The sequence below is a fragment of the Diplotaxodon limnothrissa genome, linkage group LG7, assembly GCF_057381915.1.
Source record: "Diplotaxodon limnothrissa isolate DT_005_m linkage group LG7, D_limnothrissa_male_GT1.1, whole genome shotgun sequence".
NCBI lineage: Eukaryota > Metazoa > Chordata > Actinopteri > Cichliformes > Cichlidae > Diplotaxodon > Diplotaxodon limnothrissa.
The window spans coordinates 51,407,693-51,430,933 of record NC_140602.1 but is presented as its reverse complement, the minus strand read 5'-3'; the positions used below and the strand labels follow the sequence as shown (position 1 = coordinate 51,430,933).

Below are 23,241 nucleotides of genomic sequence, written 5' to 3'. Positions count from 1 at the left end.
TAATTGTTCACAAGCACTTTATTCAACCCCCGCCCACTAGGTGGCAGTGTTCCCCCAATTTATATAAAACCTGCAGGAAGGATCACTTAGTTTTACTGACCATCCAGAGCAGACAGTGTTCAGGAGTTATTCACAGAAGGCACGCAGTTCACAGTCAACTTAAAGCTCAAAATTTTAGGCTCCACGTTTTCTTCTGGAGAGCGCTGAAAAGCACCTTACAGTACAGATGGATGCTGCAGGAAGTGTCCGACTCTCCACTTCAACAGTGAAGATGCGCAGACAAAACAGTTTCTGTTATGTTGAGTCCTTAAAAACAAAGTCCTCACATCTTGTCATTAAAAGGAGAAGCTTTAGATTTTGGTAACCACGTGTTTGTTTTCTAGGTGTGAGTTAGATGACAAGACAGACTTAAGCCTGCATTAGCCTAGTGCAAAGACTGGAAATGCAGGTAAAAGAGAACTAGACAGACCCAACCAAAAGATGAACAAAAAAAACTTAACCCAACAAGACAGGGAGGGATTTTCCCGGGTAGACCATCTCAATAGTTCTCAGCAAGACAGCAAACAGGAGCATTTCACAGCAATCCGCTTAAAGCATAAAGTTCAGATCAGCTGGGTTCACCAGCTCCGATTGCACAGAGAGCCACCGTAATTCAGCCGCTGACTCCAGCATTCAAGTCTTCTTAGCGTTCGAGTTTTGCTGCAGTTTCTGCTTGCGGAGGTGAGCTTCAATCTCGTGCCTGAAGAAGAGCATCCCCAGCTGGCCGTGCGAGGCCTCGTTCATGGCCTTGGACTGCATGCACATGCGGTACTGGTCGGGCGGGAGCTCGTCGGCGCAGTGCTTCTCGTGCCACAGGTGGAACAAGCCTCGCGACGGCGCTCGAACCACCAGAAGGTTGCTGTGGAGGTACTTCCTGTAGAGGTGAACATCTTCGCCGCCCCAGCCTTTGATGTCGATGTCAAAACCTCCTGGGCAGAACAGAAGGAGAGCGTGCGATAGGAAACTTTCCGCATTTTTAAAAAAATTTTATTTTATTTTTACAATTTTCTAAACATTTTTTTAGTTCCAGAGTTTTTGGATGCTGATTATGAAATCTGATTAGAGTTTGTGGTGTGTGATCATAACCACGGCCTTGTTTTGTTGTTTCTTGTGGGGACAGAAAAGACATTTGGACTTTGTGACCAGGCGATCTTAAACCTGTCACATTAGACGCCAGAACTCCTCGTGCCTGCTTTCAGTTGCACTTTGTACCTCCCTGCAGTTTTATTTTGTTTATGCCGTCTCTCCCTGTCTGCCTTATTTTGTTATTTTGCATTTTTTTGTTTTAAATTCAAGCTGCAGGGGCAAACACAGATAAGACACAACATTTGCACAAATGGATGCATTGTGCTTGTTTCTGAATGTGCACTCGTGGCCTAAAAAAAAACAAAAGGACATCCTTATGATGAAACAAAGAGTGCAAACATGAACCACTAAATTATGCTTTTATAAAGAAATACGTTTGGGGAGACACATAATTTCATTTCACATCAAGAGTTCGGTGAGAAAGGAAACTGTGGACGCTAATCGTGTTTAGCTCTCGCACGTGTTTCGTTGTTCCCCGTCTCATTTTAAAGATTCCTTTAGAAATCTGTGACACAAACACAGAAGCAGACCCACTTACCACATTATTTGTTTCTCTCACCCACTTTACAGCTGAGTGGAAATAATTAGGATGTAATTGTTTTTCTCAGTTTGTTGTTGTTGTTGTTTACCCAGATGGAAATCCTCTTTCCACCCATCTCATGCTCTTTGGATTAAAGCTGTTTTTTAAACGAATGAAATTGGAAATAAAACTTTATCAGTCTACAAAGACGTTACATGCATTCCTTCTTTTCCTAAGAGATTTACCGGTAGTTCTCCCTCTGCTGTTACTGCAGATCACTGCAACTTCTGCATGCATGTACATTAGGGCTGCCACGATTAGTCGACTAGTCACGATTACGTCGACTATCAAAATCGTCGACGACTGATTTAATAGTCGACGCGTCATTTGAAGCTTTGTAAGATCCCAAAAGCAGGAATAAGTAGCAGGATTTAAGAGTGTAATAACGGACTGAAACAGAAGATGGCAGCACTGCATGTACAAGGATGCCAGCTGCCGTTAAACCCCGAAGAAGAAGAAACTGTGTCCCAGAATTCATAGCGCGGCCCAGCGCAGTTGTCAACAATGGCGGCAGCTAGTTAGTTTTAATATTACTCTTATTATTCTTTCTGGGTCACAAAATAAACGTTTAACATATTTTCAGGCGAGAATGTAGCTGTGTAAACCTCAAATATCTGCTCAGTTTATCAAGACACCACATATTTTCAAAAGCGCTCCGACGTTTTCGGAGGCGTCTGTTACCCACTAGCTCGATAGCTAGCCGGGGGCCATGAGAGCACCGGACTCCCGGCAGATCGTTTTCAAACCCACCGCCCTACTCAGGTTAAACATATACAAGTCACTTAGATAACTTAAAAATGTTATTGTTTGGCTTTTTTCAGTATTTTATTTGTTCCTGAGTAAATCGGCTGAGTTTATTAAACTCCACCGAAACAATCTGCACATTTAATTAGAATTCAATTAACTATCATCTTGTCTTTATTTTTAGTTAGCACAGACCTTAAACACTTAAAGCTGTAAGCTAATGATAGTTATATAAGAGCAGATGCTGCTGGTGCAATAAGCTGTACTTTTACGTTCAATGGATGATGATCTGATTAGTCGACTAATCGCAAAAATAATCGGTGACTAGTCGACTATCAAAATAATCGTTTGTGGCAGCCCTAATGTACATTTACGTTTTAGAGATCCAAAGGGGGAAATGGACACGGCGGACCAGCGTGTCTGTTACACGCTTTGCCTTGATGCGTGTGGTTGGACTGGTTTCATTAACGTGACATTCAGTTCGGTGCCTCCACAGTCACTTGATCTCCATCCAGTCAACAACTTTCAGGACGTGACAGAATGGGAGATTCCCATCATGGATGTGCAGACTTTTGTGTGATGCTATCATGTCAACACGGACCAAAATCTCTGAGGAATGTTTCCAGCACCTTCTTGAATCTGTGCCAGGAAGAAGAAAGGCAGTTCAGATGGAAAAAAGGGTGCCCAACCTGATACTAACAAGGAGTGCCTAATAACATGGCTAATGAGTGTATTTACATCCTTATAATGACAATAATGATGCGACAAACATCGATTTCTGCACCACCATAATGTGACTAAAGGTCTCATCCTTGCCCCTCCTCTAAAAACTGCCTGGCTCCACCGCTGAACGATTAAACAGCTGGCCTCTGTTTATGTAAAATAATCTGCCAACTTGCCATGCATCAATTAAACTCTTTTAAACTTTTTTTTTTTTTTACTGCATATTTATCTTTATATTGTGTTAGTTAATCATCTCTCAGCAGAGCCAGGCTAGCTGTTCATTCTGTTTCTAATGTCTTCTGTGTTTTTTTCTTTAGATCCCATTTAGTTTTCAGCTCTGGGATCGATACGCGCTCATAAATAAATACATGAAGTGGAATACAACTTGGAACATAAAGTGAGTTAACATTACTATTTCCCCATAATGCCAAACTATCCTTTTACAACACTCCTGGCCTTGGAGCTGTGTTTTACAATTTGGCATAGTTAAGTGAGGACATTTGCATGAATGTGTGTGCATGTGTGTGGGCCCTAAACAATAAAGCACTCAGAGTTCCACAGTAGCCTCTAATTGATTTCACTTTGGAGGCAAACTAAATTGATGTAAATCTGTCTACAGAGCCAATATTCCTTGCCAGATATACAGATGGAGAGGACACGGGGCGATGAGATATGCTAATATATGCTGCTGCAGCTCAGAGCTGTTTCACGCAGAGTGATATAATAAAATCTCCTCCCTGTTAAGAAAAGTAATGCGATACTGAACCATTTGGGCCGTGAGGGTTTTTTTTTTTTACATCCATTAAGCGGTGGCGCCGTTAAGAGTGGCAAAGTGCACATTTTCAGAGGACCATTTTCGCCCTGCGTTACGTAACACCTGCACACTGATAATCAGCCCCCAGGAGCAACTGTTTACCAATTCCTCGCTGCAAAGATGCGCCGATGGGCACGATGCCCGTGTCAGGATTGTAAATAACCGTCATATTTACCGATGTTGAGGAAGTCGGACCTGTACTGGCAGGTCATGCCGAAACCGAAATCCCTCCAGAAGCCCGTGTCTTTCTTGATCACCTACAGGAGGAAATAAGCGAGCGTTAAACAGCGTGTGGAAAGAAATACTAGTCCAACACACAGGATTTGTCCACTTATAGCAACTGGAGAGGTGAAGTGTTTTTAAACTGTTCTGCAATGCAGCGCCACGCTGAGTGTGGTATTTTCCACAAGTGCGTGGCAGGGTTTGAAAAAGGGATGAAAAGAAGGTGTGTGTATGTGTGTGTGTGTGTGTTACCAGCTGTTGTTCTACTGCTGGGATACGATCGGGACTTCCATAGATCACACTGGGGTTGTACTGGCTGAATAACACCGGGTAGAAGACCTTTTTACCTGAGATGCAGAAAAAAAGAACTGTTAGATGAAGCAGCTGTAATCTGATGGGAATGTGTGCATTACTACTACACAATAGAAAATAAGAAGAAAACTTAACAGGCCCACTCAACTCAGCCTGAGATAACTGAAAATCCAATTATAAAAATCTGTCACCAGGGTTGTTACAAATACCCAGAGTTGGCATTTTGTCTTGTCATTAAAGTGTTTTGCATGCCGCATGTCTCATGGGAGTTTACAGCAGTCATCTCACCAGGCTGTGCGTTGAGTCGGCAGGTGTTGAGGAAGTCGGCGGTGAAGTAGATGTCCACGTCGCAGAAGAAAAGTAACACGTTGCCTCCCTTCCAAGCTCGGGCGCCGATGTCCAGACCCCGCCCCCGAGAGAACTCCTCGTCCAGCTGCATCAGCGTGTAGTTCTTAAAATTTGCTTCCCTTTAGAAAGGCGAAGAGAAGTAGTTTGGGTAATTTAGCCAACTTTAGAAGCACTTTAGAAGCTAGAAAAAAAGCCTCACAATTTAATGAATTAATAGGAAAGAAAGTTGAATTCCAGTGAAATAACAAACAGCATGGTGTTATCTGCAAGCACTGTTGTTTATTTTGCCTACAAAAATCATATCAATCTAAAGCAGCAGACTCATTAAGAGAGGTTAAGAAGAAAGTGCAGGCAGGGTGGAGTGGGCAGACATGAATGTCAGGAGTGATTTGCAACAGAAGGAAAGCAGCAAGATTTACAAGATGGTAGTGAGACCTGCTATAATGTATGTTCTGTAGACGGAGGCACCGACACAAAGAAGAAGAGCCTACAAAAATCATATTCACTCAACTTTGCTTGCTTCACATTTTGTCCCCAGTTATCCTCATGCCACAATTTACCCACTACAGAAGCAGAACTTACTTCTCTTATTGATTGCACTCAAATAAATACAGTTTTTAATAATTTCATCTGAACAAATGTAGTTTATGAGCATCTGTAATCACTCATCTGCCTGCTTGCCTGGATGTTGGGCTGCGAGTCTATTCTTCAAGTCACTTTCACTTTCCCACGCCATCAAACTCAGTGCTGACATCATCGCATCATTCATGCAACCCGCTTCCTCCCCATCACTGCCTCACCCCGGTAACAGAGCTCCATCCAAGCCTCCATCTTCATCTTCACCACTAGTGTCTAAATTCGGGTGGGTCCTGTCATTATTCCTATCACCTCTGACAATCCGTTCTCCCACGATGGGTCATCGGAGTCTAATCACTAAACAGCTTAATTAAATCCCACATCTCAATAAGTCATGTTCAATTCTTCCAAATGCTTTCCCCTTATATCGAAATGAAACTGTTCTTGCGGCATAATTTGAAGGCCATCTTTTGTATCCGTTCTCTTAATCGCTTCTCTGGTTCAGGTCCGGTCACCGGTCTAATGCAGGCTAACATATAGAGACATAAAATCTTTCACACCTGCAGCCAATTTAAAATCACCAGTTATCCCAACATGCATGTCTTTGCACAATGAGGGGAAGCCGGAGTACCCAATGCAAACCCGTGAAAGGTGCAGGAGAACAGAAAGGCCACAGCCGGCCAGTGGATTCAAAGACAGGAGCTATTTGCTATGAGGTGAGGCTGCACTACTACCACTGCAGTGGTGTCAGACATTTTCTATACATTATTATTTAACATATGGCAGATCTTTCCTATGTTTGCAGATTCTGTGCTCCATATATGACTCCGTTTTATCTACATACCACATATTAAGCATTAATTGCCGTATTTATGCTGCTGAATAAATTCTAGCTGTAGGGCTCTGCTGTTGATTGAGTAATTTTTCTAGCACACTTTAATTTCCCCTCACAAAACATTACTGTGCTGCAACTGTGTTTCTAATTTAGCTGAATTGTGTTTAAATCTTACTTGGTGGTAATGAACTTTGGTAATGGTGATTTGACTGTTTGATATGCAGCCACTTTAACACTGAAATATAGCGCAGCTCCCACATTTTTCACAAATCTTGAGAGCTCATCTCGCTGAAGGGCCCTGCGCCACAATTCAGCTTAACCAACTTTAGAATTTCTAATCCTCTGATTTCTGCTTTTTGAACGTTCCACCCAGAGATTAAACATGATAACGCACAAAAGTGCACATCAGCTCAAATTCCCACTCTTTTTACTCCGCTTCATGGGAAACTCAGCTGGTTCTGTCACTGGCCACTGAGTTGTTCAAGGCTGAAGCACGAGTGAAGAGAAACAGCTGGATCCAGATGTACACAGCTGCGGCTTTTCTTTAAGCATAACAATTTACACTGTTTGTGACTAATCCGTTCCTCATGTATGCGCATTCACAGACTCAGACAAAAACACACACACAACTGCATGGGCTTTGAATAAAGGATGAATAAGAAAGGGAAAAAAAAAACAGTTTGCATATCTCAGTGTGAAGCAGGACAAACTGCATCCATCACCCTCCTTCATCCATGCGATGCTGGGAAACACGCTCTGTCAAGGAAAATCTGGATGACCAGAAGAAACATTTGGCCTGAGGTGGTTTGAATCATACTCCCCACATTTCTAAATCCCCGCTGTGCGAGTGTGTCACGTTTGCAACAATGTTCAGTGTGTGAAATTGATTCATGTATATTGCTGTGTAAAGCTTTTGTCTCGCTCCCTTCCGTTCAACCTCCCCCATAAATAAGACATGAAACCCTCTGGTCCCCAGTGGCTCTAAATTCAAAAGAAACAAAAACATGACACCAGTAATGAGACTATTTTATATAGTCTGAAAAACCACTTCTGCCTGTCATTTAAAGACACAGACAAAAAAAAAAAAAGCCTTCACATCCCTGAACTGTCTTAACTTTAGAAAATCTGCGAAATGTTCATATACAGGTAGAAATATCTGGATGTCTGCGCTAACTTGCCCGCTCTGTGCTGTCAGTGCACGGAGCCTGGCCTCCACATCTACATCTCGAGTCTATAAACTCAAGCCGAGTCAGTCTGTTTCACCGTCTACACACAAGAGTCCCCGCGGACCCACCCGCTGGCACTAAACGGTCCACAGATGGCAGAGACGGAGAACAATAGCTCTGTTTGTCTTAAACAATGTTAACGCAACAGGAGCTTTATTCACATGTTGATTCAGGCTTTACTTTAATGGGAGACGAGCTTCCCATCGGCTCAGTCTGCAAATACATCATGATTTCTCGCAAACAAACCAGAACGCACAGTAACGTCGAGAATTTATGTGAAGTTGCCGGACGTCCTTCTGCTCTTTGTTTCGTGTCTTTAGTTTTAAAGCTGTAGTTTATCCCTGTTTGCTAGGAAATCCACTGAGAACAACTAAAGTCATTTTCGCATTGAAGATTTTAAAAGAATGAAACAAAAACTGGGATCATCATTTCAGAATGAACAAACAATATAGAAGGCGTGAACATTATAGATACCATTTTTAAGGACGTTTGGACAGAGATGTGGAGCTAGACGTTTTCCCCAGTTTCCAGTATTTATGCCAAACTAAGCTAAACTACTGTGAGGACTTGTAAAGTTAGTGGTACCACTAACTACATACCTGCTACCAAGAAGATGTCAGATGCCCGACTATTTCTTTAAAACTGATTTTAGATGTCAGATTGGTCCATTGGTGTAGTGGTTGACACTTTGGTTGTACATGTGAAAGGTCCCTTGACTGGAAGGAGACACAAACCCAGCATTAGTGGGCCACAAGCTAGTTCACTTCTACTGCTGGTCCCAAGCCCAGATGAAAACGGGAGCGCTGCATCTGGAAAATCTGTGCCAAATCAAACATGCGGCTCCATCCCTTGGGAGATTAAGGAGCAGCTTAAAATACGCCTAAAAAAACTTTTACTTTTGGACAGAGCCAGGCTGCCTCGCCCTTGTTTCCAGTCTTTATGCTAATCTAGCTGCTTAGTGTGTTTAATTTTTACAGAGACATTTAGCTTAGTCAGAATATCCTGATTACTAATATTATTCAGGAACAAAATGCTACCGTCTCCACTTGTTTCCAGGAGTTTGTCTCTTGCTCAATCCTATAGGCATGCGGTATAAGTGTTCCTTCTGGTCCGCGAGTGGGTGGTGCTTTTGAAAATATTTCCACAATCAAGCACATGGTAGAGGTATGTTTGTGGGCAGGGGGGATAACTGACTTGATTGCATTTCCTTTTCTGGAGTGACTGACAAAAAGCTTGGATGAGGCAGCCTGTGAGGGCCCTTCAACAGGGAACTTGAGTTAATTTATTTGTAATATAATCAACGTTATTGTCTTGTAATTTGATACTGGAGTAAGCGGTTTATTTTCAAGGCATTTTGCTGTTCATTATCTTCTTTTAATCAGTTGGGATTTTCATGGCTTGTTCTTTGGTTCATTTTAATAACAGTTCATCCAGGGATACACTTTTACTGGCTAAGTAAGTGTGTGTGCGTGTTTTATAAAAATCTTGTCATGCATATTTTATTTAATATTAGACATCAAGAGTTTGTATATTGAATGAGTGCCATTACTTAACATACCACTGCTAAAATGCTTCCTGGCTCGAATAGGAAAAGATGACGCTGACTATAAAGCGGTTTTCTAGGCTTGCAAAGCAGTCGCTGCCTGCTACGTCGCTCTTAATACAGAATCTAAGCTTTGCTTCAAGTGATTTTCCTCTCTGAATAATGCTTCCACACATTTATGTGTATTTGTGTCTCATGACTGCAAGTCCAGAAATATGAGCATAGACCCCACATTTGTGTGTCAACTTAATCCAGAAATAAATCCTTGTTTTCTAAATTACTTTTTATATCTGCTCTTTTTCTCCCTTCCTACCCACAGGCATCAGCCTCCTCCTCCCAACACACACACTTTTATGATCTAAAATAGTCAATTTGTTTACTGTAGGCGTGATGGTACCTAATGGTACTTAGTAGGAGTGAAATTGTTGAAATTGTGTCAGATTGAGTGAATCTGTAAAGAGCTTCCCTGTTGTGTCTAAGCAGCAGGTCTGATCCTGTTAGTTCTGCTCAGTCAGGACAGGGAGGGGAGGACTGACTGCAAATATGGTGCATCTAATATGAGGCCATATACACATTTCTCTTCATTTTCAACACTTCTTGAAGATATCACAGAAGCAAGCTTGCAATTTAGTCATGCGGTATATGTCTGAATGATTTGCCAAAGTGTAACCCCATTTCTTTGGACTATGGGAGGAAGCCAGAGTAATCAGAAGGAATCCATAAAGAGAATACACAGACTGGATTAGAATCCAGGATTTTATTTTTTTAATGACTAACCAAAGTTGGCACCCTATTTAATATCACATCAGGCTGACAAATAAACAGCCTAATCAAAATAAATAGCTAGTGCTAGTCAATCTGTTAGCTGTGACACTGTTAGCGTGATACCATGAAAGAGTTGTTTGACATATTGGTTGTTGGATGCTGCTAGATTACATCTGTCCCCTGCATTAAAAGCCTCAGTCGATAGTAGTTTACATAGAAGATGTTGACCTGTCTGCAAACTAATTCTAACTACTAGCCGTGCAGTGGCAAAACTTGACACAAACCGGACATGGAAAACATCCTTAAAAGCAAAAGCTGTGCTAACATGTTTCAAGAGGCACAAGTTTTACTTTGAAGGAATACGGTCTCCTGTGGGTTTCCAGTTTGAGTCGCACTTTTCACAGTTTCACTCCAGCTTGGATAGTAGCCAAGTGTTTCCGGACAAGTTGGCGCCTTTCATGCAAACGACGGGACACAATCTGCTAGCTACCAAAGCAGTTGCTAGGAAGTCTTGGTCAACGAGTTAATAAAAGGCAAAAAAGAATATGTGCATATTTGTAGGAAATACATATTCTTAGTAATATGCATTTTTTTCCAACGTTTGCCAATTGGCTGCAGGCGAGTCACTCTACACTGTCACGATTGTTGTACGTCCCAAAAGTTACCATCATATGCATCTGCAAAACCTCGCCACCCTCCAATCCAGTTTCTGTAATAACAGATATTTGTTTGATCAAAACAAGCTATATTTGATTAGCTATAAATTGTCCTTAGTGCTGATTTACTAATATTAGCAAAAATAAAGATGTGGAATTGCACCTGCTAAATATTAATATGTGAGCATTTAGCATTTAGGCCAGCCTCACAGACTCACTGGTACAACTGTAGTTTCCACCTAATACATACATAAAAATATAAATAAAAAAGTCAACTTCCACTTACTCAACATCTCTCAAGTGTTTTCTGTATTCAGCAATGCCAGTAGCTGCTTTTTTTTTTCTTTTCAAATTATGATTTTTTTACGTGCAATAAATTTTAAACGACTCATACTTCATGTTTGGCTGTCTTCTGTTTACAGAGCAGGGGGTGGCATGCATAACCTCTCTGGATGCTTGTTCTTTATGGCGAGCAGGGGAATCAGCAGTCCACGCATGTAATAAAGGGGTAAGTGCAAACTATAAAAAATGTAGACTCATGATCACTCTCTGACTGAGGCCCTTAGGCAAGACACCTACCAAAGTTAATAATGGTTTTTTCAAAATAGATCTGTATTAAAGGCATCAGATCTCTTCATAATGAATATTGGACAGCTTTCAAACTCATGAGAGATTTGGATATTATTTCATACACTTATAATCTTCTTCCAACTTCTCAACTTTATTTTCGTGCTCACTCAAAGCTCCCAGTGGGTTTTTCTGAGATTGTTAACCCTTTTGTGCAATGAAGTAATGGCACAAATTGCAAAAGGCAAGTTGCTACAAGATAAAGAGAAAGGAATGACAAAGTGATCTCATCCTTTGATGCTTTGTCTCTCCAAATTTCTGGGCCTTTTATCTTTGTGAGATTTTCATGTATAATCCTTGGTGACACCCTTTTTCCATCCCCGGAAAAATCTGTGGTTTGTTCAAGTTCTTTCAGCTCTGATATCTTATCTTTACACCTCTTCTCTTACTTCCTCTCGCTCTGTTTTTCCCTCAGCCTTTGGCTCCCCTCTGCATCTGAAACACAGTAATTAGTCATATGTATCGACTGGTATCTCCACAGAACAGATCACTCATTCTTCTCCATCCTTTACACACAATCCGCCCCCCTCTCCGTCTCCATTGGTTTCTGCTCCACTCATGTTGTGTTGAATCATTATCTTCTAGCATGTAAGGCTCGAAAACATACAAAGCCCTGTGGGTTTGAGTCTGAGTTTAGGCTTTGAAGTGTGCATGTGTTAAGAACCACATTTGAAAGCTGCAACTGATTTTCTGTATGTTTAAAAAAAGACAGAATCGCTGGAGAGTAAGGCCCTGCTTTCTGGAACCTTGCTTTTTAATAGCAAATACTTTTATACTGACTTTTAATACGTATACTCTTAAATAATGATCACCTGCAGTAAAAAAAAGGTAATAATTTAAACCCTGTAGAGAGGTTGATATGGGCTGAAAAGCTGCCTGAGAGCCCGGAAAATTTAGATCTTGTTAGGCTCTTGGGAAATTGGCCTCAAGTAGTTTATATTGGCTGTGGGTAGTCATGTAAATGCTTCCCAAACAAATTTGAGCAGGGACACTGTGCTATTTAAAAGTGGGGAGTGTGACTGCAATGTGATTTAATAGAAAAAACAAAAAAACACCAAGACAAATAGCTAGAGGTGATATGTGACAAACTAAACCAAGTTATAGTGTTAAATTGAATTTGCTGGAAGTGCAGAATCTTATCAGTCGCTAATGATGCCAACATGCTGCAAACAGATATTGACTTGCTGGCCAATTAAGGCATGTGCTCTGTGTGAACCAGTTTCGTTTCACAGAAACAGCCCTCTGGTCAGTCCTCTCCTTGACTTGGTTTTTAGGGTGGAATCTGGATAAACTGAAGAAAATAAGAAAACGTTGCAGGGTATATAATATAATGTACTTAGAAAGTACTATTGTAAGTCGGAGCTATGTATGTATAAAGGAAAAAATTGATAAAAACAAAAAACGGAAAAATAAAATAAGCATTAGCTCACATTTGGGAGATGTCATTTAGTTAAAAAAAAGCTTAGAAGATTTGCGACACCTTGCTCTTTAATTAAATCACTGTATAACTGCACGTATCAGGGCTTAGCTGTGCTTTGTGTTTAGTGAGGAGATGTTAACCCTAAAATGTTAAAGTATGTTGGTTAACATCAAAGCATGCTAGCATCATTAGCATGCTAACATTAATGTTTACCTCATGGTATCAATCTGTCTGTTTGGTTACCTGGTAAATCCTTCTACATTGCCAATTTTTGAGCAACCAAAATAGGAAAAAGGTAAATGTTAAACCCCTGAAGGTTCATTTCTATATCTGATATAGGCAACCATTTACCGAAGGGCTAAAATGGTGCATTTATAGTAATTATGCATCTATAACACTTTATAAAAGAGTCATTCCTACTATTCGGTGCCATTTCAGTGTGATCACTCTTCATCAAAAAATACAAAATTTTGAATTATTTTAACATTTCATCTAAAAGAGGGATTTTCAACCTATAAGAAAAATGTATTGGTCCAGCTAAGGATATTATATTATAATATTTTTTAAAATCAAAGTCTTTACCCATGACGTGCCAAATGTCCACCCTGTTACAGGACATTCAATTTTCTATTAATAACTGTTTTGAATACACAGTTATAGTAATATTTACATTTTCTAAAAGCTACAATGTCCCTTTTTAAAATCTGCAAGGAAATTTCATGTTACAGTGCATAGCAATAACAGGGGTGACGGTAACAGGGGGGAGATTTTATGCTAAACTTAGCCATTACTACTAGTATGATGAACAACAAGCTAGTACATGGTGACCACTAAGAACCATTTTTAACATGTTTATTAGCCATATTATAAAAATTACAAAAAAAAAATTGTTTCCACTATTAATAAGCGTAACAGGTTGGACGTGTTATGCTTTGCCACATTACAAAATCTTGCTAAAACATTGAAAAAAGGGTTGATTAAAGAGTGGTACTTACTCGTCTTCTTCTTGAAAGTTTTCCCTCCAAAATATGTTACATCCGGGAGTGTCATGTGACTAAAAGAATAATCAGGTGATGTGTTCTATGGAATTCTTATCAGAGTAACAGGGGTGACAGTTGATTCAGGGACACAACATTTTTTAAAGATTTTAAGTATTAAACATGCATTAATAATAAAAAAGAACATTTGATGAGGAACATTAGAATTAAGCCAATCCAGAAATGATGAAAAATCTAGATTTTTTTTTTTTTTTTTAAGTTATATTTGTAACTGAAGTCGAGCAAGCATGACTGGGGACATAGTACTTTAGTGACTTGTGCTAAAATAAAAGTAATTTACTTTTAATGTATTTATCCTGTGTATATATCAATGTGTTCTATGGTAGAGGGGGGTTAAACATACAAGAAAATGGTTTAGAAATAAGCATTAGACAAGTTTTACACTAAATATACCATATTATGTCATTAGGACTCAAATGGCACCGAATAGTAAGAATGACCCAAAAGCATTGTGTCATTTTGATTTCATGACAAAGTGGCATGACGGTTAGCACTATAGTCTCATAACAAGAATGTGTTGTGTTTGGCTGGCCTTTCTGTGTGCTGTTTACACGTTCTCCCAGTGCCTGGGTTCTCTCTGCACCTTTGCATTTGCATGTTGGGTAAATGTGTGCTTCTAAATTGGCAACAGGTGTGTATGTGAGTGAGAATAGTTGTCTGCCTATGTATAACATCATTTTACTATATTCACTGTATTTATAGACTATATGAAAAGTCTAAAATATAGCTATACAGAATTCATGGTTTACCCATAGATATCACTACATCTATGCAATCATGATGACAGTTATTATACCAATAATTTATTACACACTTAATGGGGGTGGGCAGTGTTTGGATGATGACTGTACAACAAATACACTTGTTTTTTTAGACAACCAGACAACGACTGGTTGATGTGGTCCCTTAATTACACAGACGTAAATCCATTTTGCACACAATGACTCCTATATTTATCTATTTATTTATATAAACAGGAAGTACCACTGCTATTTCTGACTTTTCTCATAGTGATTAGCTTAACAACTGCACAAACACAGCAAACAATACTGCTGCGTGGCCATGTACTAGTTTATGTAAATTTATCTAATCTTTATAGCTGTACAACAAAAACAAAAAAACCCTGACAGTTTTAAAAGCAGTGAGCAGGGTATTATATAGTTAAAGCTAATTTCCAACACTAGTCCATTCATGTACGCTATAAATGGGTGACAACAGTTAAAGTGTCAGATTAGAGCTGGGATGTAATTCTGTCACTATACTTGGCATTTATAGACTCCAGTCCGCTTATAAAAAAAAGAATAATGCTTAACTCTTAAAAATAAATCATTACCTGCAGCAACACATACAGACGTGCACCTCTCCTTGCAAGCTAAAGAGCAGGTTACATTTGACTGTATCTGTGCATAGTCTGTCTGTGTCAGATCCCAGATACGAGAACAACAAGCCATGATAATTCCCAGTCATTTCAGCCTCAGCCTGAATGTTAGATAAAAGGGAAGAGGAGTGCAGGCTTGATTACACCCAGTGATTCACACCCAGATATGTTTCCACACAGCTCAGGAATACAGTAGAATGAGAAGAGTACAAAGAGATGGAAGTTCAAAGCAGAAAAACTACCGGAAATTCCAGTTTATTTAATGCCGTTCTTTCCCAGACTGCACCTTCAGCTCCAACTCTTTTCAATTTCTGTTTTGTACAAACTTTCACTGTCACTTATTTAAGAAGGCTCCCACACTAAAATCAATGAGGCCTCGGGTTAACTGTATGTTTTTTGTGTCTGCCTTTCACATTCACAGGTTCTAAATTTGCCTTCTCTACACTTGATCTGACACTTTGCTTTAAGACCGTGCAATGCTATCTTTTTTTAAATCTCCACGGTTTCCTCTCAGCACGGTGAGACAAAGACACGCTGTGTGATCCCGGTGATAGTCCTACTGATTCAAGGCCACACAAAAACCTTCGAGGCTGGGGAAACGACAAGTGTCACCATAGCAACCCCCTCAGGGAATCTGCGGCGCAGCGGATCTGACTCCCGATTGGGCGACAGCGATCCCTCTCCGAGAGATGTGGGTGTCCGTGCGAGAGGGCAGCAGGATCACAGGCTTGTTGTAATTTATCTGTGCTGGCTGGTAGCTCTCAGCTACCCGGCATGGGTGGCACACTGCTCTATTATTTATCAGACAGATGACTGGCTGTGGCAGAATGGCGAGCCAGGAGGTGTGTGCGCTTTGTGCACCAAGGAAATGTTTATAGGGTAAGAGTTGAAACAGTGGAAACATTTCTACAGCGCGTTCCAAAAGCGGGTACACGGCTGGGGCTGCGTTCACTTCATTACGTAAATTGCATTTCATACTCTTGTGTTGGGAATTATAATTCAAAGACCACTTCTTGGCTCCACTTCCAACCCACCTGGATGTGTTCTCCAGAGTGCTCTGGACTTCGCTCATCTGCTCTTTCCCAAAATACACCACCGTCAGATGGACCCGGCCGTCCTGACGCACGCAGACTTCCCTGTACATAAACACAAACATGCAAAGGAAGCGATATTAAGGATGAAAGTGTGTGAGGAGAATGGGATTTGGGGGTGTGCAGGAAGGAAGAGGACATGAGGGGTTTTAAAAATACAGCTTTGGTTGGAGGATCTATCCATGCAGTGCCAAAACACAACAACTGTAATAATGAAATGAATAGCTGCTTAAGTAGTTCATCATAAGAGCCAAGTATTTTCTGATTTCTGCTTTATAAAGCTGAATTTCTTTGGGCTTTGGCCAGCAGACTGAATACTGGATCTTGGAACCTAAACATTCACTATTTCCTGATGATTTATTCTAAAAAAGGAAATAAAATTTATCGTTTGTATCTGTATTCAAGGCTTTCCCCCCATTTTGACCCCGTATTAACACACAGAGGAAGCTCTTATTGTGAGTAAAACAGACACCAGGTGGAGATGCCTGAAAGCTCTTTGATGGAGACGTGTCAAATATATCACAAGCACACGCTGCAGATAATTCACCTCTCCCACGAGGTACGCATGCAAATGCTCAGATGTGCACACGCAGTTTGTCAACATCTTCCCCAAAGGGACGTTAGGGCAGGCGATTCATAGCATTCATAGCACACAACATGAGGCAAAAATGCTTGAAAAAAAAAAAAAAAGTGCGGGAATATTGAGCCAACATTTTTGCTGCAATTATTGACGCTGTCGCATAAAAGGCCCTCTATAAATGTTGGTCTAGAAGTAAATTGGAATAAATTGATTTTTTGTTGGGATCTGATGAGGCAGTCTAATTCTGTGCTGGGGCCAGAGCAGACAAAAACCCATCTCTTAATTATTTGAGTGTGTAAAAAGCAAGAAATCAATTTAAAAATCTGCCTGCATACAAACAAATCTCACAAGCAGGACTTTTTATCAATAGTCTTTCCTTTTAATATATTAAGCATATTTTCAATTCCAACTGTGGACAAAGAACTCATAATAAGCTTGGATTTACCCAATGTTATCTCGAACACACACACACACACACACACACACACACACACACACACACACACACGCACACTATTCTCTTACTCAGTGCACTTTTATAATAGATGAGGGTGAAGTGTTTGCTCAGCGACTCCCCAAGTCTAAGTAAGTACACTTCTTGCCGTGCTGTATATCAAGTACCGCTGGTCTGCCAGGGGGGCATTTTAATGGGCTGCAACACTGCCACTAAAGTAGGATTTACCATGTAAAAAGAGCTGTGATAAGCAGCAGCAGCAGCAGCAGCAGCAGCACAATAAATCACAGACATTAAGGAAGACATTTCCTCAGCTTTGACGGGCTGCAGGGCTGAACCAAGCATGTTTTGCTCTCAGGTGATTAGATTTGATAGCTGTGAGTGTGAATTATTACGAAAATTACGGAAATGACTCATTTTATTTTCACCTTAGAAAACTCCATTAACCCTGACCCTTTTTCTTAAAGAAAAAAAAATCTGTTGTGATTTTGTCTCATGCGTGCACCCGCTTGGCTCTACGTGTGGTTGAAGCTACAGTGCGGTGTGTTTGAGGTGTTAGTCAGTGTGTATGAAAATAGATTCCCTATGGTAATGAGGTGACAAAAATGGCTGTGATCACCGAGAACATCTTTATTCATGTTCTGGTCTGAGTCATTTTAAGTCTCTCAGGTTTGTTTATATTCAGATTATGCCTACCAGCAGCAAAATAAATTAACTGATAAGACAACGCATGCAGTTTCAATAATGTTAATTACATGCCCAAAAAAAGTAAAAATAAAATCGCTCTGATGTTAATTTTCTTCCCTCTAATCTCCTCAGCCCCTGTCTCTGTCTGGTTGATCCTTAATTAAAGTTTGAAACTTGGTTTGAATAACACTGAGTATCGCATTTTTCTGAATTAGTAACATGCGATAGAAAGAGCCGCCACGAATAATTTATAGGGGTGCAACTGTCTGTCGACTTTGCAGGTCAAAACATCTAACTCACCTGAAGTTGTGCATGAACTGCTTGAACTTGTCCGTGCGTCGGGAGAGCGGGACGATGATGTTGATGAGCACATTGGTTGTGTCCACTCTCTCGTTTTTCACCTTCAGGAGTGGTCCGAAGGGCCGGAAGAGGACCAGGCGTCTGAATTCATTACTTGACTCCCCTCTGAAGGTCAGCTCGTACAACGTACCTTTGTCCTTTTCTGTACGCGTGATACCTGGCGGGGGAGATTTGGAGCATGAAATCAGGAGCAGATAAGTTAAATACAGTCAACATCATTGTTTCTTCTTATAAAACAGTAAGGGTGTAATTGTTTTCCACTATATGCTCACTCATCCACCTGTTGAACTGCTTCTTATTACAAATATCTAATCAGCTAATCAAATGGCATAGACGCAATTAATTTAAATGTGTAAACATGTTCAAGATGATCCATACCACTTTTTTCAGGTAAGAAAAGTAAACTGAGACTGCAGTTGGCACAGGCTCACCAAAAGTGGACAAATAAGATTAGAAAAAGACTACCCAGTGTGGTGCCTCGATTTCTGCTGAGACTTTCAGATGGCAGGGTAAGAATTTCGAAGGTTTTTGTCTTCTATCAAAGGTTCAGACAGATGGTGGATAACGGTCCTCGGGCCTAGTTTCTTGACACACCTTGGGCATCTTAGTACCAGTTGAATATCATGTAAACACCCCAGCTTACTGGACCATGTACATGTATTGTTTGATAACAGCATTTTGGTTATTTTGTAAGTGATTTAAGTGTTAGCCACATGTTTAGTGAGAGCTGTTAATTATAGATTTAATTTTCTGCCAAAAGGGAGCATTTAACAGGTATTTTTCATTAGAAAACTGCATTTCCCAGAATCTATGGGCTCAAAATGTGGTCATAAATATTTTGTACTTGTAAATCAGGATTTGTATGTGTAAACAAAATTTGTGTGTGCGTAAAAAAGATTTGTGTGTGGACTTAGCCAAAAAAAACCCTGCAAGTTACAAGTATGAATTTTGACCCTATTTTTCTTCCTTTCATCTGATTGGTCAATGTCATGTCAATCACAAATGTAACAATCCAATCAGAGAACAGATGGGTTTAGCTGTCAGAGGGGCGCTTTTTTGAACCGGTTACTGCGTTCACCAGATATCAACACAATTTCGATCCGCTCCTCACGTGTTAACCTCTTCAACATGTCAATGGCTGTGAACAAAGAGAAACTTGTAAATAACTCATGAAAGAATAAAATTATCCACGTTGTATCCAAGGTGGCCGACTTCTAAATGGCCACCCATCTTAAGGAGTTTGCCCCCTCACATATACTAATGTGCCACAAACAGGACTTTAATATCACCAACCATTCCCATTTTATTACGGTGTATCCATATAAATAGCCCACCCTGTACATTAAGAATTTGCAGGACTCATTTAAATAATTTTCATTTCAGTTTCTCAATTATTTGAAAGCTGTTTTTGTTTCTCTGCTGATTTGCCATTATCATCTGCTTGCAGTGTTTAAGCTAGGCTTAGCTTTTTTTTTTTTTCTCAATTTAAAAAAATGTTTATTTAGTTTCATGTTATTTTACATTTATATTAATTTAAAGTCTGTTTTTTTGGGGTAATTTTACTGATGTAAGCATGTACTGAAAAAAGTGTCATATTTATAGGAATCTGTCTGCTTATTAAAGTAAATTACCAGGTTTGATTGAAGTTCACAAAAAAACTTAGGAGGGTAAGTTGTAAATTATAAAGCCTCAAACAAGGAGGCCACATTTTGAAGCTAGTGTGCCATAGTCGGCCTCATCACAGGTGAGGACGACTCAGAGTACAGACAGTGGACTCTGGACTTTGTAGACTGGTGTCAGCATAACCACCTGCTGATCAAAGCCAGGAAAACAAAGGAGTTGGTGGTGGACTTCCGGAGACGCAGACCCACCACACTGACACCGGTGAACATCCAGGGAGTGGATACTGAGATAGTGGACTCTTTTAGGTAGCTGGGTGTTCACCTGAATAATAAACTAGACTGGAGCACACCGATGCTCTTTACAGGATAAGGGTCAGAGCAGACTCTACCTGCTGAGGTCATTTGGAGTCTTGGGAGCACTTCTAAAAACCTTTTTTTTGTGTGTGTGTTTAAGCTAGGCTTAGCTAACAGGAAATGGCTCTAGCTCTATGTTCATCCCTCAGGTAAAAGAGTGATATCACACTTCTAATGTAACTGCTGACAATATAATACAATCCAGAATCAAAGGCAGATTTTAATTTTTGTTCTTGAGTTCACGTAATAATTTTGTTTTCCTGGTTTCTCCACAGTGCATCTTTCTTTTGATAAGAATTCTGTGCGCTAAGTAAAATATTTTTCCATCTCTAGTTTTTAAATGTAAAATATTTCATTTTTTTTCATGGAATCCTATTTTTTACAAATATCATCTCTGTCATCAATACTTTCTTTACTGGACTGATATGATTTGTGTGGAAAAAATAAGGCAATGAGGCCACGTAAACCACACACATTCTCCACGGTGTCTGTCAGTTATCTTGATGGACGCTGTATGTCAGCTTGTTTCCCCATAGAGAGGTTGTTTTCCAATTACTCTGACATTACTAACAGATTACTGCTTGCAAACATACCCCATGAGGCTAGTGGAACAAAAAATTGGAAATTGGAATGCGAAAAAACTGATGTCAAAAGAAGAAGAGAACAGAGGGATTTCTGCGGCCATAGATTTTGCCTAATAGCAGCTTGAATTAAGGCCTTCCTGTTAAATTGGCCTGCTTCCTGTGAGCCAAGGCCTCATTTCCCAAAGGGACACCATAATCTTTCATTTAGTAAATACGTTAAACTATTTAGACTGAGTGCCGCCACTTCCTGTCTCTGTCTTTTTAGTCTAACTGCACTTCTTTTTCTCTTTCTAAGGCCACAACATAGTTGCTGGCAAGTTCATTTTGCATACCTCTAGTGTTTGTGTACAGTTTCAGCTCACTAGATTGCTAATGCAGCCCTCAAACTCCCCAAAGATGCTTGTGTTAGTCTGGCTATCTAGACTGGCTTTCACTTGTCTGACTGGTTGGATAAAACGTTGTTTGTTCGAGAATCACCTAAAATCGTTGTCCAAGCCCATTAAAGGGAAAAAAGCCCAAGAGATGTGAGCGAGTGTCTCCATTTCATTTCAAAAAAACTGCATTTCCCTGCTGCTGACTTAAAGAAATGTGGAGACCACTTGCGTGAACACAAACAGATGCACAAATGCACGCACATCCTTTAAAGCCACAACCACATAAACACAGACCTAGATTGCACAGGACCACGCACAAGCTAACACAGATGCATGGAGCTCCACATGGTGACCTTTGGCTCATTTCTACAGAGCTAGGTGCCCCATCACTCTCTTTAAAACCTCCACCCACTCACACAGTGAAGATAGTGACCTTCAAAGAGTAGGCACACACACTAAAACACCGTGTCTGAAGAGATCCTGCGCTGTGATTGAGCAGCAGCTGTGCTCATTTCCTGAGGTTATGATCATAGCTGCAGAAGAACAAACTAGGAGGATATAATGACTGTGGTTTTACACAAATACACATATTTCTGACCTTCCAGGGATTCATGTTGACAAAAGAAAAGGAGAGAAAGGTAAAGCAAGATAGCAGAAGATATTAGAGTAATTGTGTTCTGAGGAGAAACGCTGTTGACAGTAAAACAAATGTGGTTAGTGGAGTTTAGATTTAACACAGTGTCAAAAAGAAATATGCATTTAATTCTATTATTATTAATTATTTAATGTGTAATTTGTTAAATTCAAAGGCAAAGAGTGAAATCAGCGGCAGAACACAACCAAGTAGCTCTTAAGAAACTTAATTATATATTAGTTATACAATATCCCAGTAGCCAACAGTAGCAGGGCAATTTAGCACATTCAAATACAATTACATAACAATAAAAAAATAGGATGATTATTGTGTTGCTGGCCCTCATATTATCTTGCATTACAAATCCAGTGTGGCGCTATCCTTTACAGCGATGCACTGTGGGTATTTGTCACTGGTATTGGTTGGTTGCTGGGTGCAAAGAAGGTGCTACAACAAAAACCTCCTTATGATTGCTTTGGCTGCTCTGTAGCTTGCGTGGAAGACGCCGCCTTGTCTGCAAACACTGAGCTGTAGTGAAACTTGAAGTAGAAACATTCACCCTTCAAGTAAAAGTTGTGCCATACCGCTGCAACCAACACATTTCAAAAGGTGCAACTTTTAAGCTTTAAGCTGAGACTTTGATGCTTCTGTTGATACCATACACGTTTACCTTTGATAAAATATTTGCAGATAAACACATATTTCAGGAGATTGGGTTGAGATTTAACATACTCTCACCTTCTATGAAGTCAGATGGTGTGTAGACTTTGCTAGCTTGGGCCTTTTCCACTGCACTCCTGCGGTCCTGCTCAGATGAAGGCGTATTGAGGCTATGCAGAGCCGTCTCTAGGACCTCCGCAAGCTCCTCTCGTTTGTCCTTTCTCACAGGCTTCTCCTCCGGATGACGTGTCAGCCCCATCTCCAGCTGGTATACTCTTTGCAGGGTGAAGCTCTCAAATGGCACTACAGCGTACTCGCTGGGCAACCTGATGCCGAAGGTCACCTCAGCTTTTGACAGCTGGGCCTTCAGGAACTCCTGTAGGTCCGCCGGCTGGCTCTTGGCTACCTGAGCTTCTCCAACACCACCTCCTTGTGAGGCAGCGCCTCCTTCCTGCCCCTCTGCTGGGCCTCCATTGGCTCTTTTCAGGCTTTCCTGTACTCCTTTCAACTGCTGACTGCGCTCCTGCAATGCCTCTTTCAACTGAGCTATCTGTTTCTTCAAGGAGGAGATGTGGAGGCGGTGCTGCTCCTCACGTTCTTGGAGGAGCACCTGGTAAGAGTGGGCACTCGGAGGACCGCCGCTGTGGGCAGGCCCAGCTCCTCCGACCCCAGCGGCTCCCGCTCCGGTCTCCGGCCTCGTGCCTCCCAAGCTGGGATGATTAGATCCAGCGTGGGGTAATATATGACTCAGTGGAGGGTCATTAGAGTATGGCGGGCTGCATCTCATCACATAAAGGAGCGAAAGTGAGCAGCAGAGGAGCACCAGAAGCCCCCCGACACGGGACACCCACAACAGTAGTCCGCGCCGTAACATCACTGCACGCAACAT

General features: G+C 40.7%; 1 protein-coding gene across 2 annotated transcripts; it reads right to left on the bottom strand.

Annotated features, from left to right (window-relative positions):
• Positions 1–672: 672 nt before the first annotated feature.
• Positions 673–23,241, bottom strand: csgalnact1a (chondroitin sulfate N-acetylgalactosaminyltransferase 1a). Of its 2 annotated transcripts, XM_085358377.1 has the most exons (9): positions 23,100–23,226; positions 22,852–23,009; positions 22,431–22,809; positions 18,065–18,281; positions 15,987–16,088; positions 4,809–4,987; positions 4,461–4,555; positions 4,162–4,243; positions 673–968 (listed from the first exon to the last, which is right to left on the bottom strand). In XM_085358377.1, the coding sequence occupies exons 1-9, from the start codon at positions 23,224–23,226 to the stop codon at positions 673–675; spliced, it is 1,635 nt and encodes a 544-aa protein (XP_085214503.1). The 2 variants fall into 2 exon arrangements, with proteins under 2 accessions (XP_085214503.1, XP_085214502.1); XM_085358376.1 differs by having other exon boundaries at positions 22,431–23,241.

Bases quoted from the DNA above. Each gene is read 5' to 3' on its own strand.
- csgalnact1a (XM_085358376.1), bottom strand. From the start codon at position 23,241: ATGTTGCGTGCAGTGATGTTACGGCGCGGACTACTGTTGTGGGTGTCC. The intron at 16,089-18,064 runs GTGAGTTAGATG...GTTTATGTACAG, and splicing joins CAGTTCATGCACAACTTCAG to GGAAGTCTGCGTGCGTCAGG. The intron at 4,988-15,986 runs GTGGGTTGGAAG...GCCTTTCTAAAG, and splicing joins ACTCTGGAGAACACATCCAG to GGAAGCAAATTTTAAGAACT.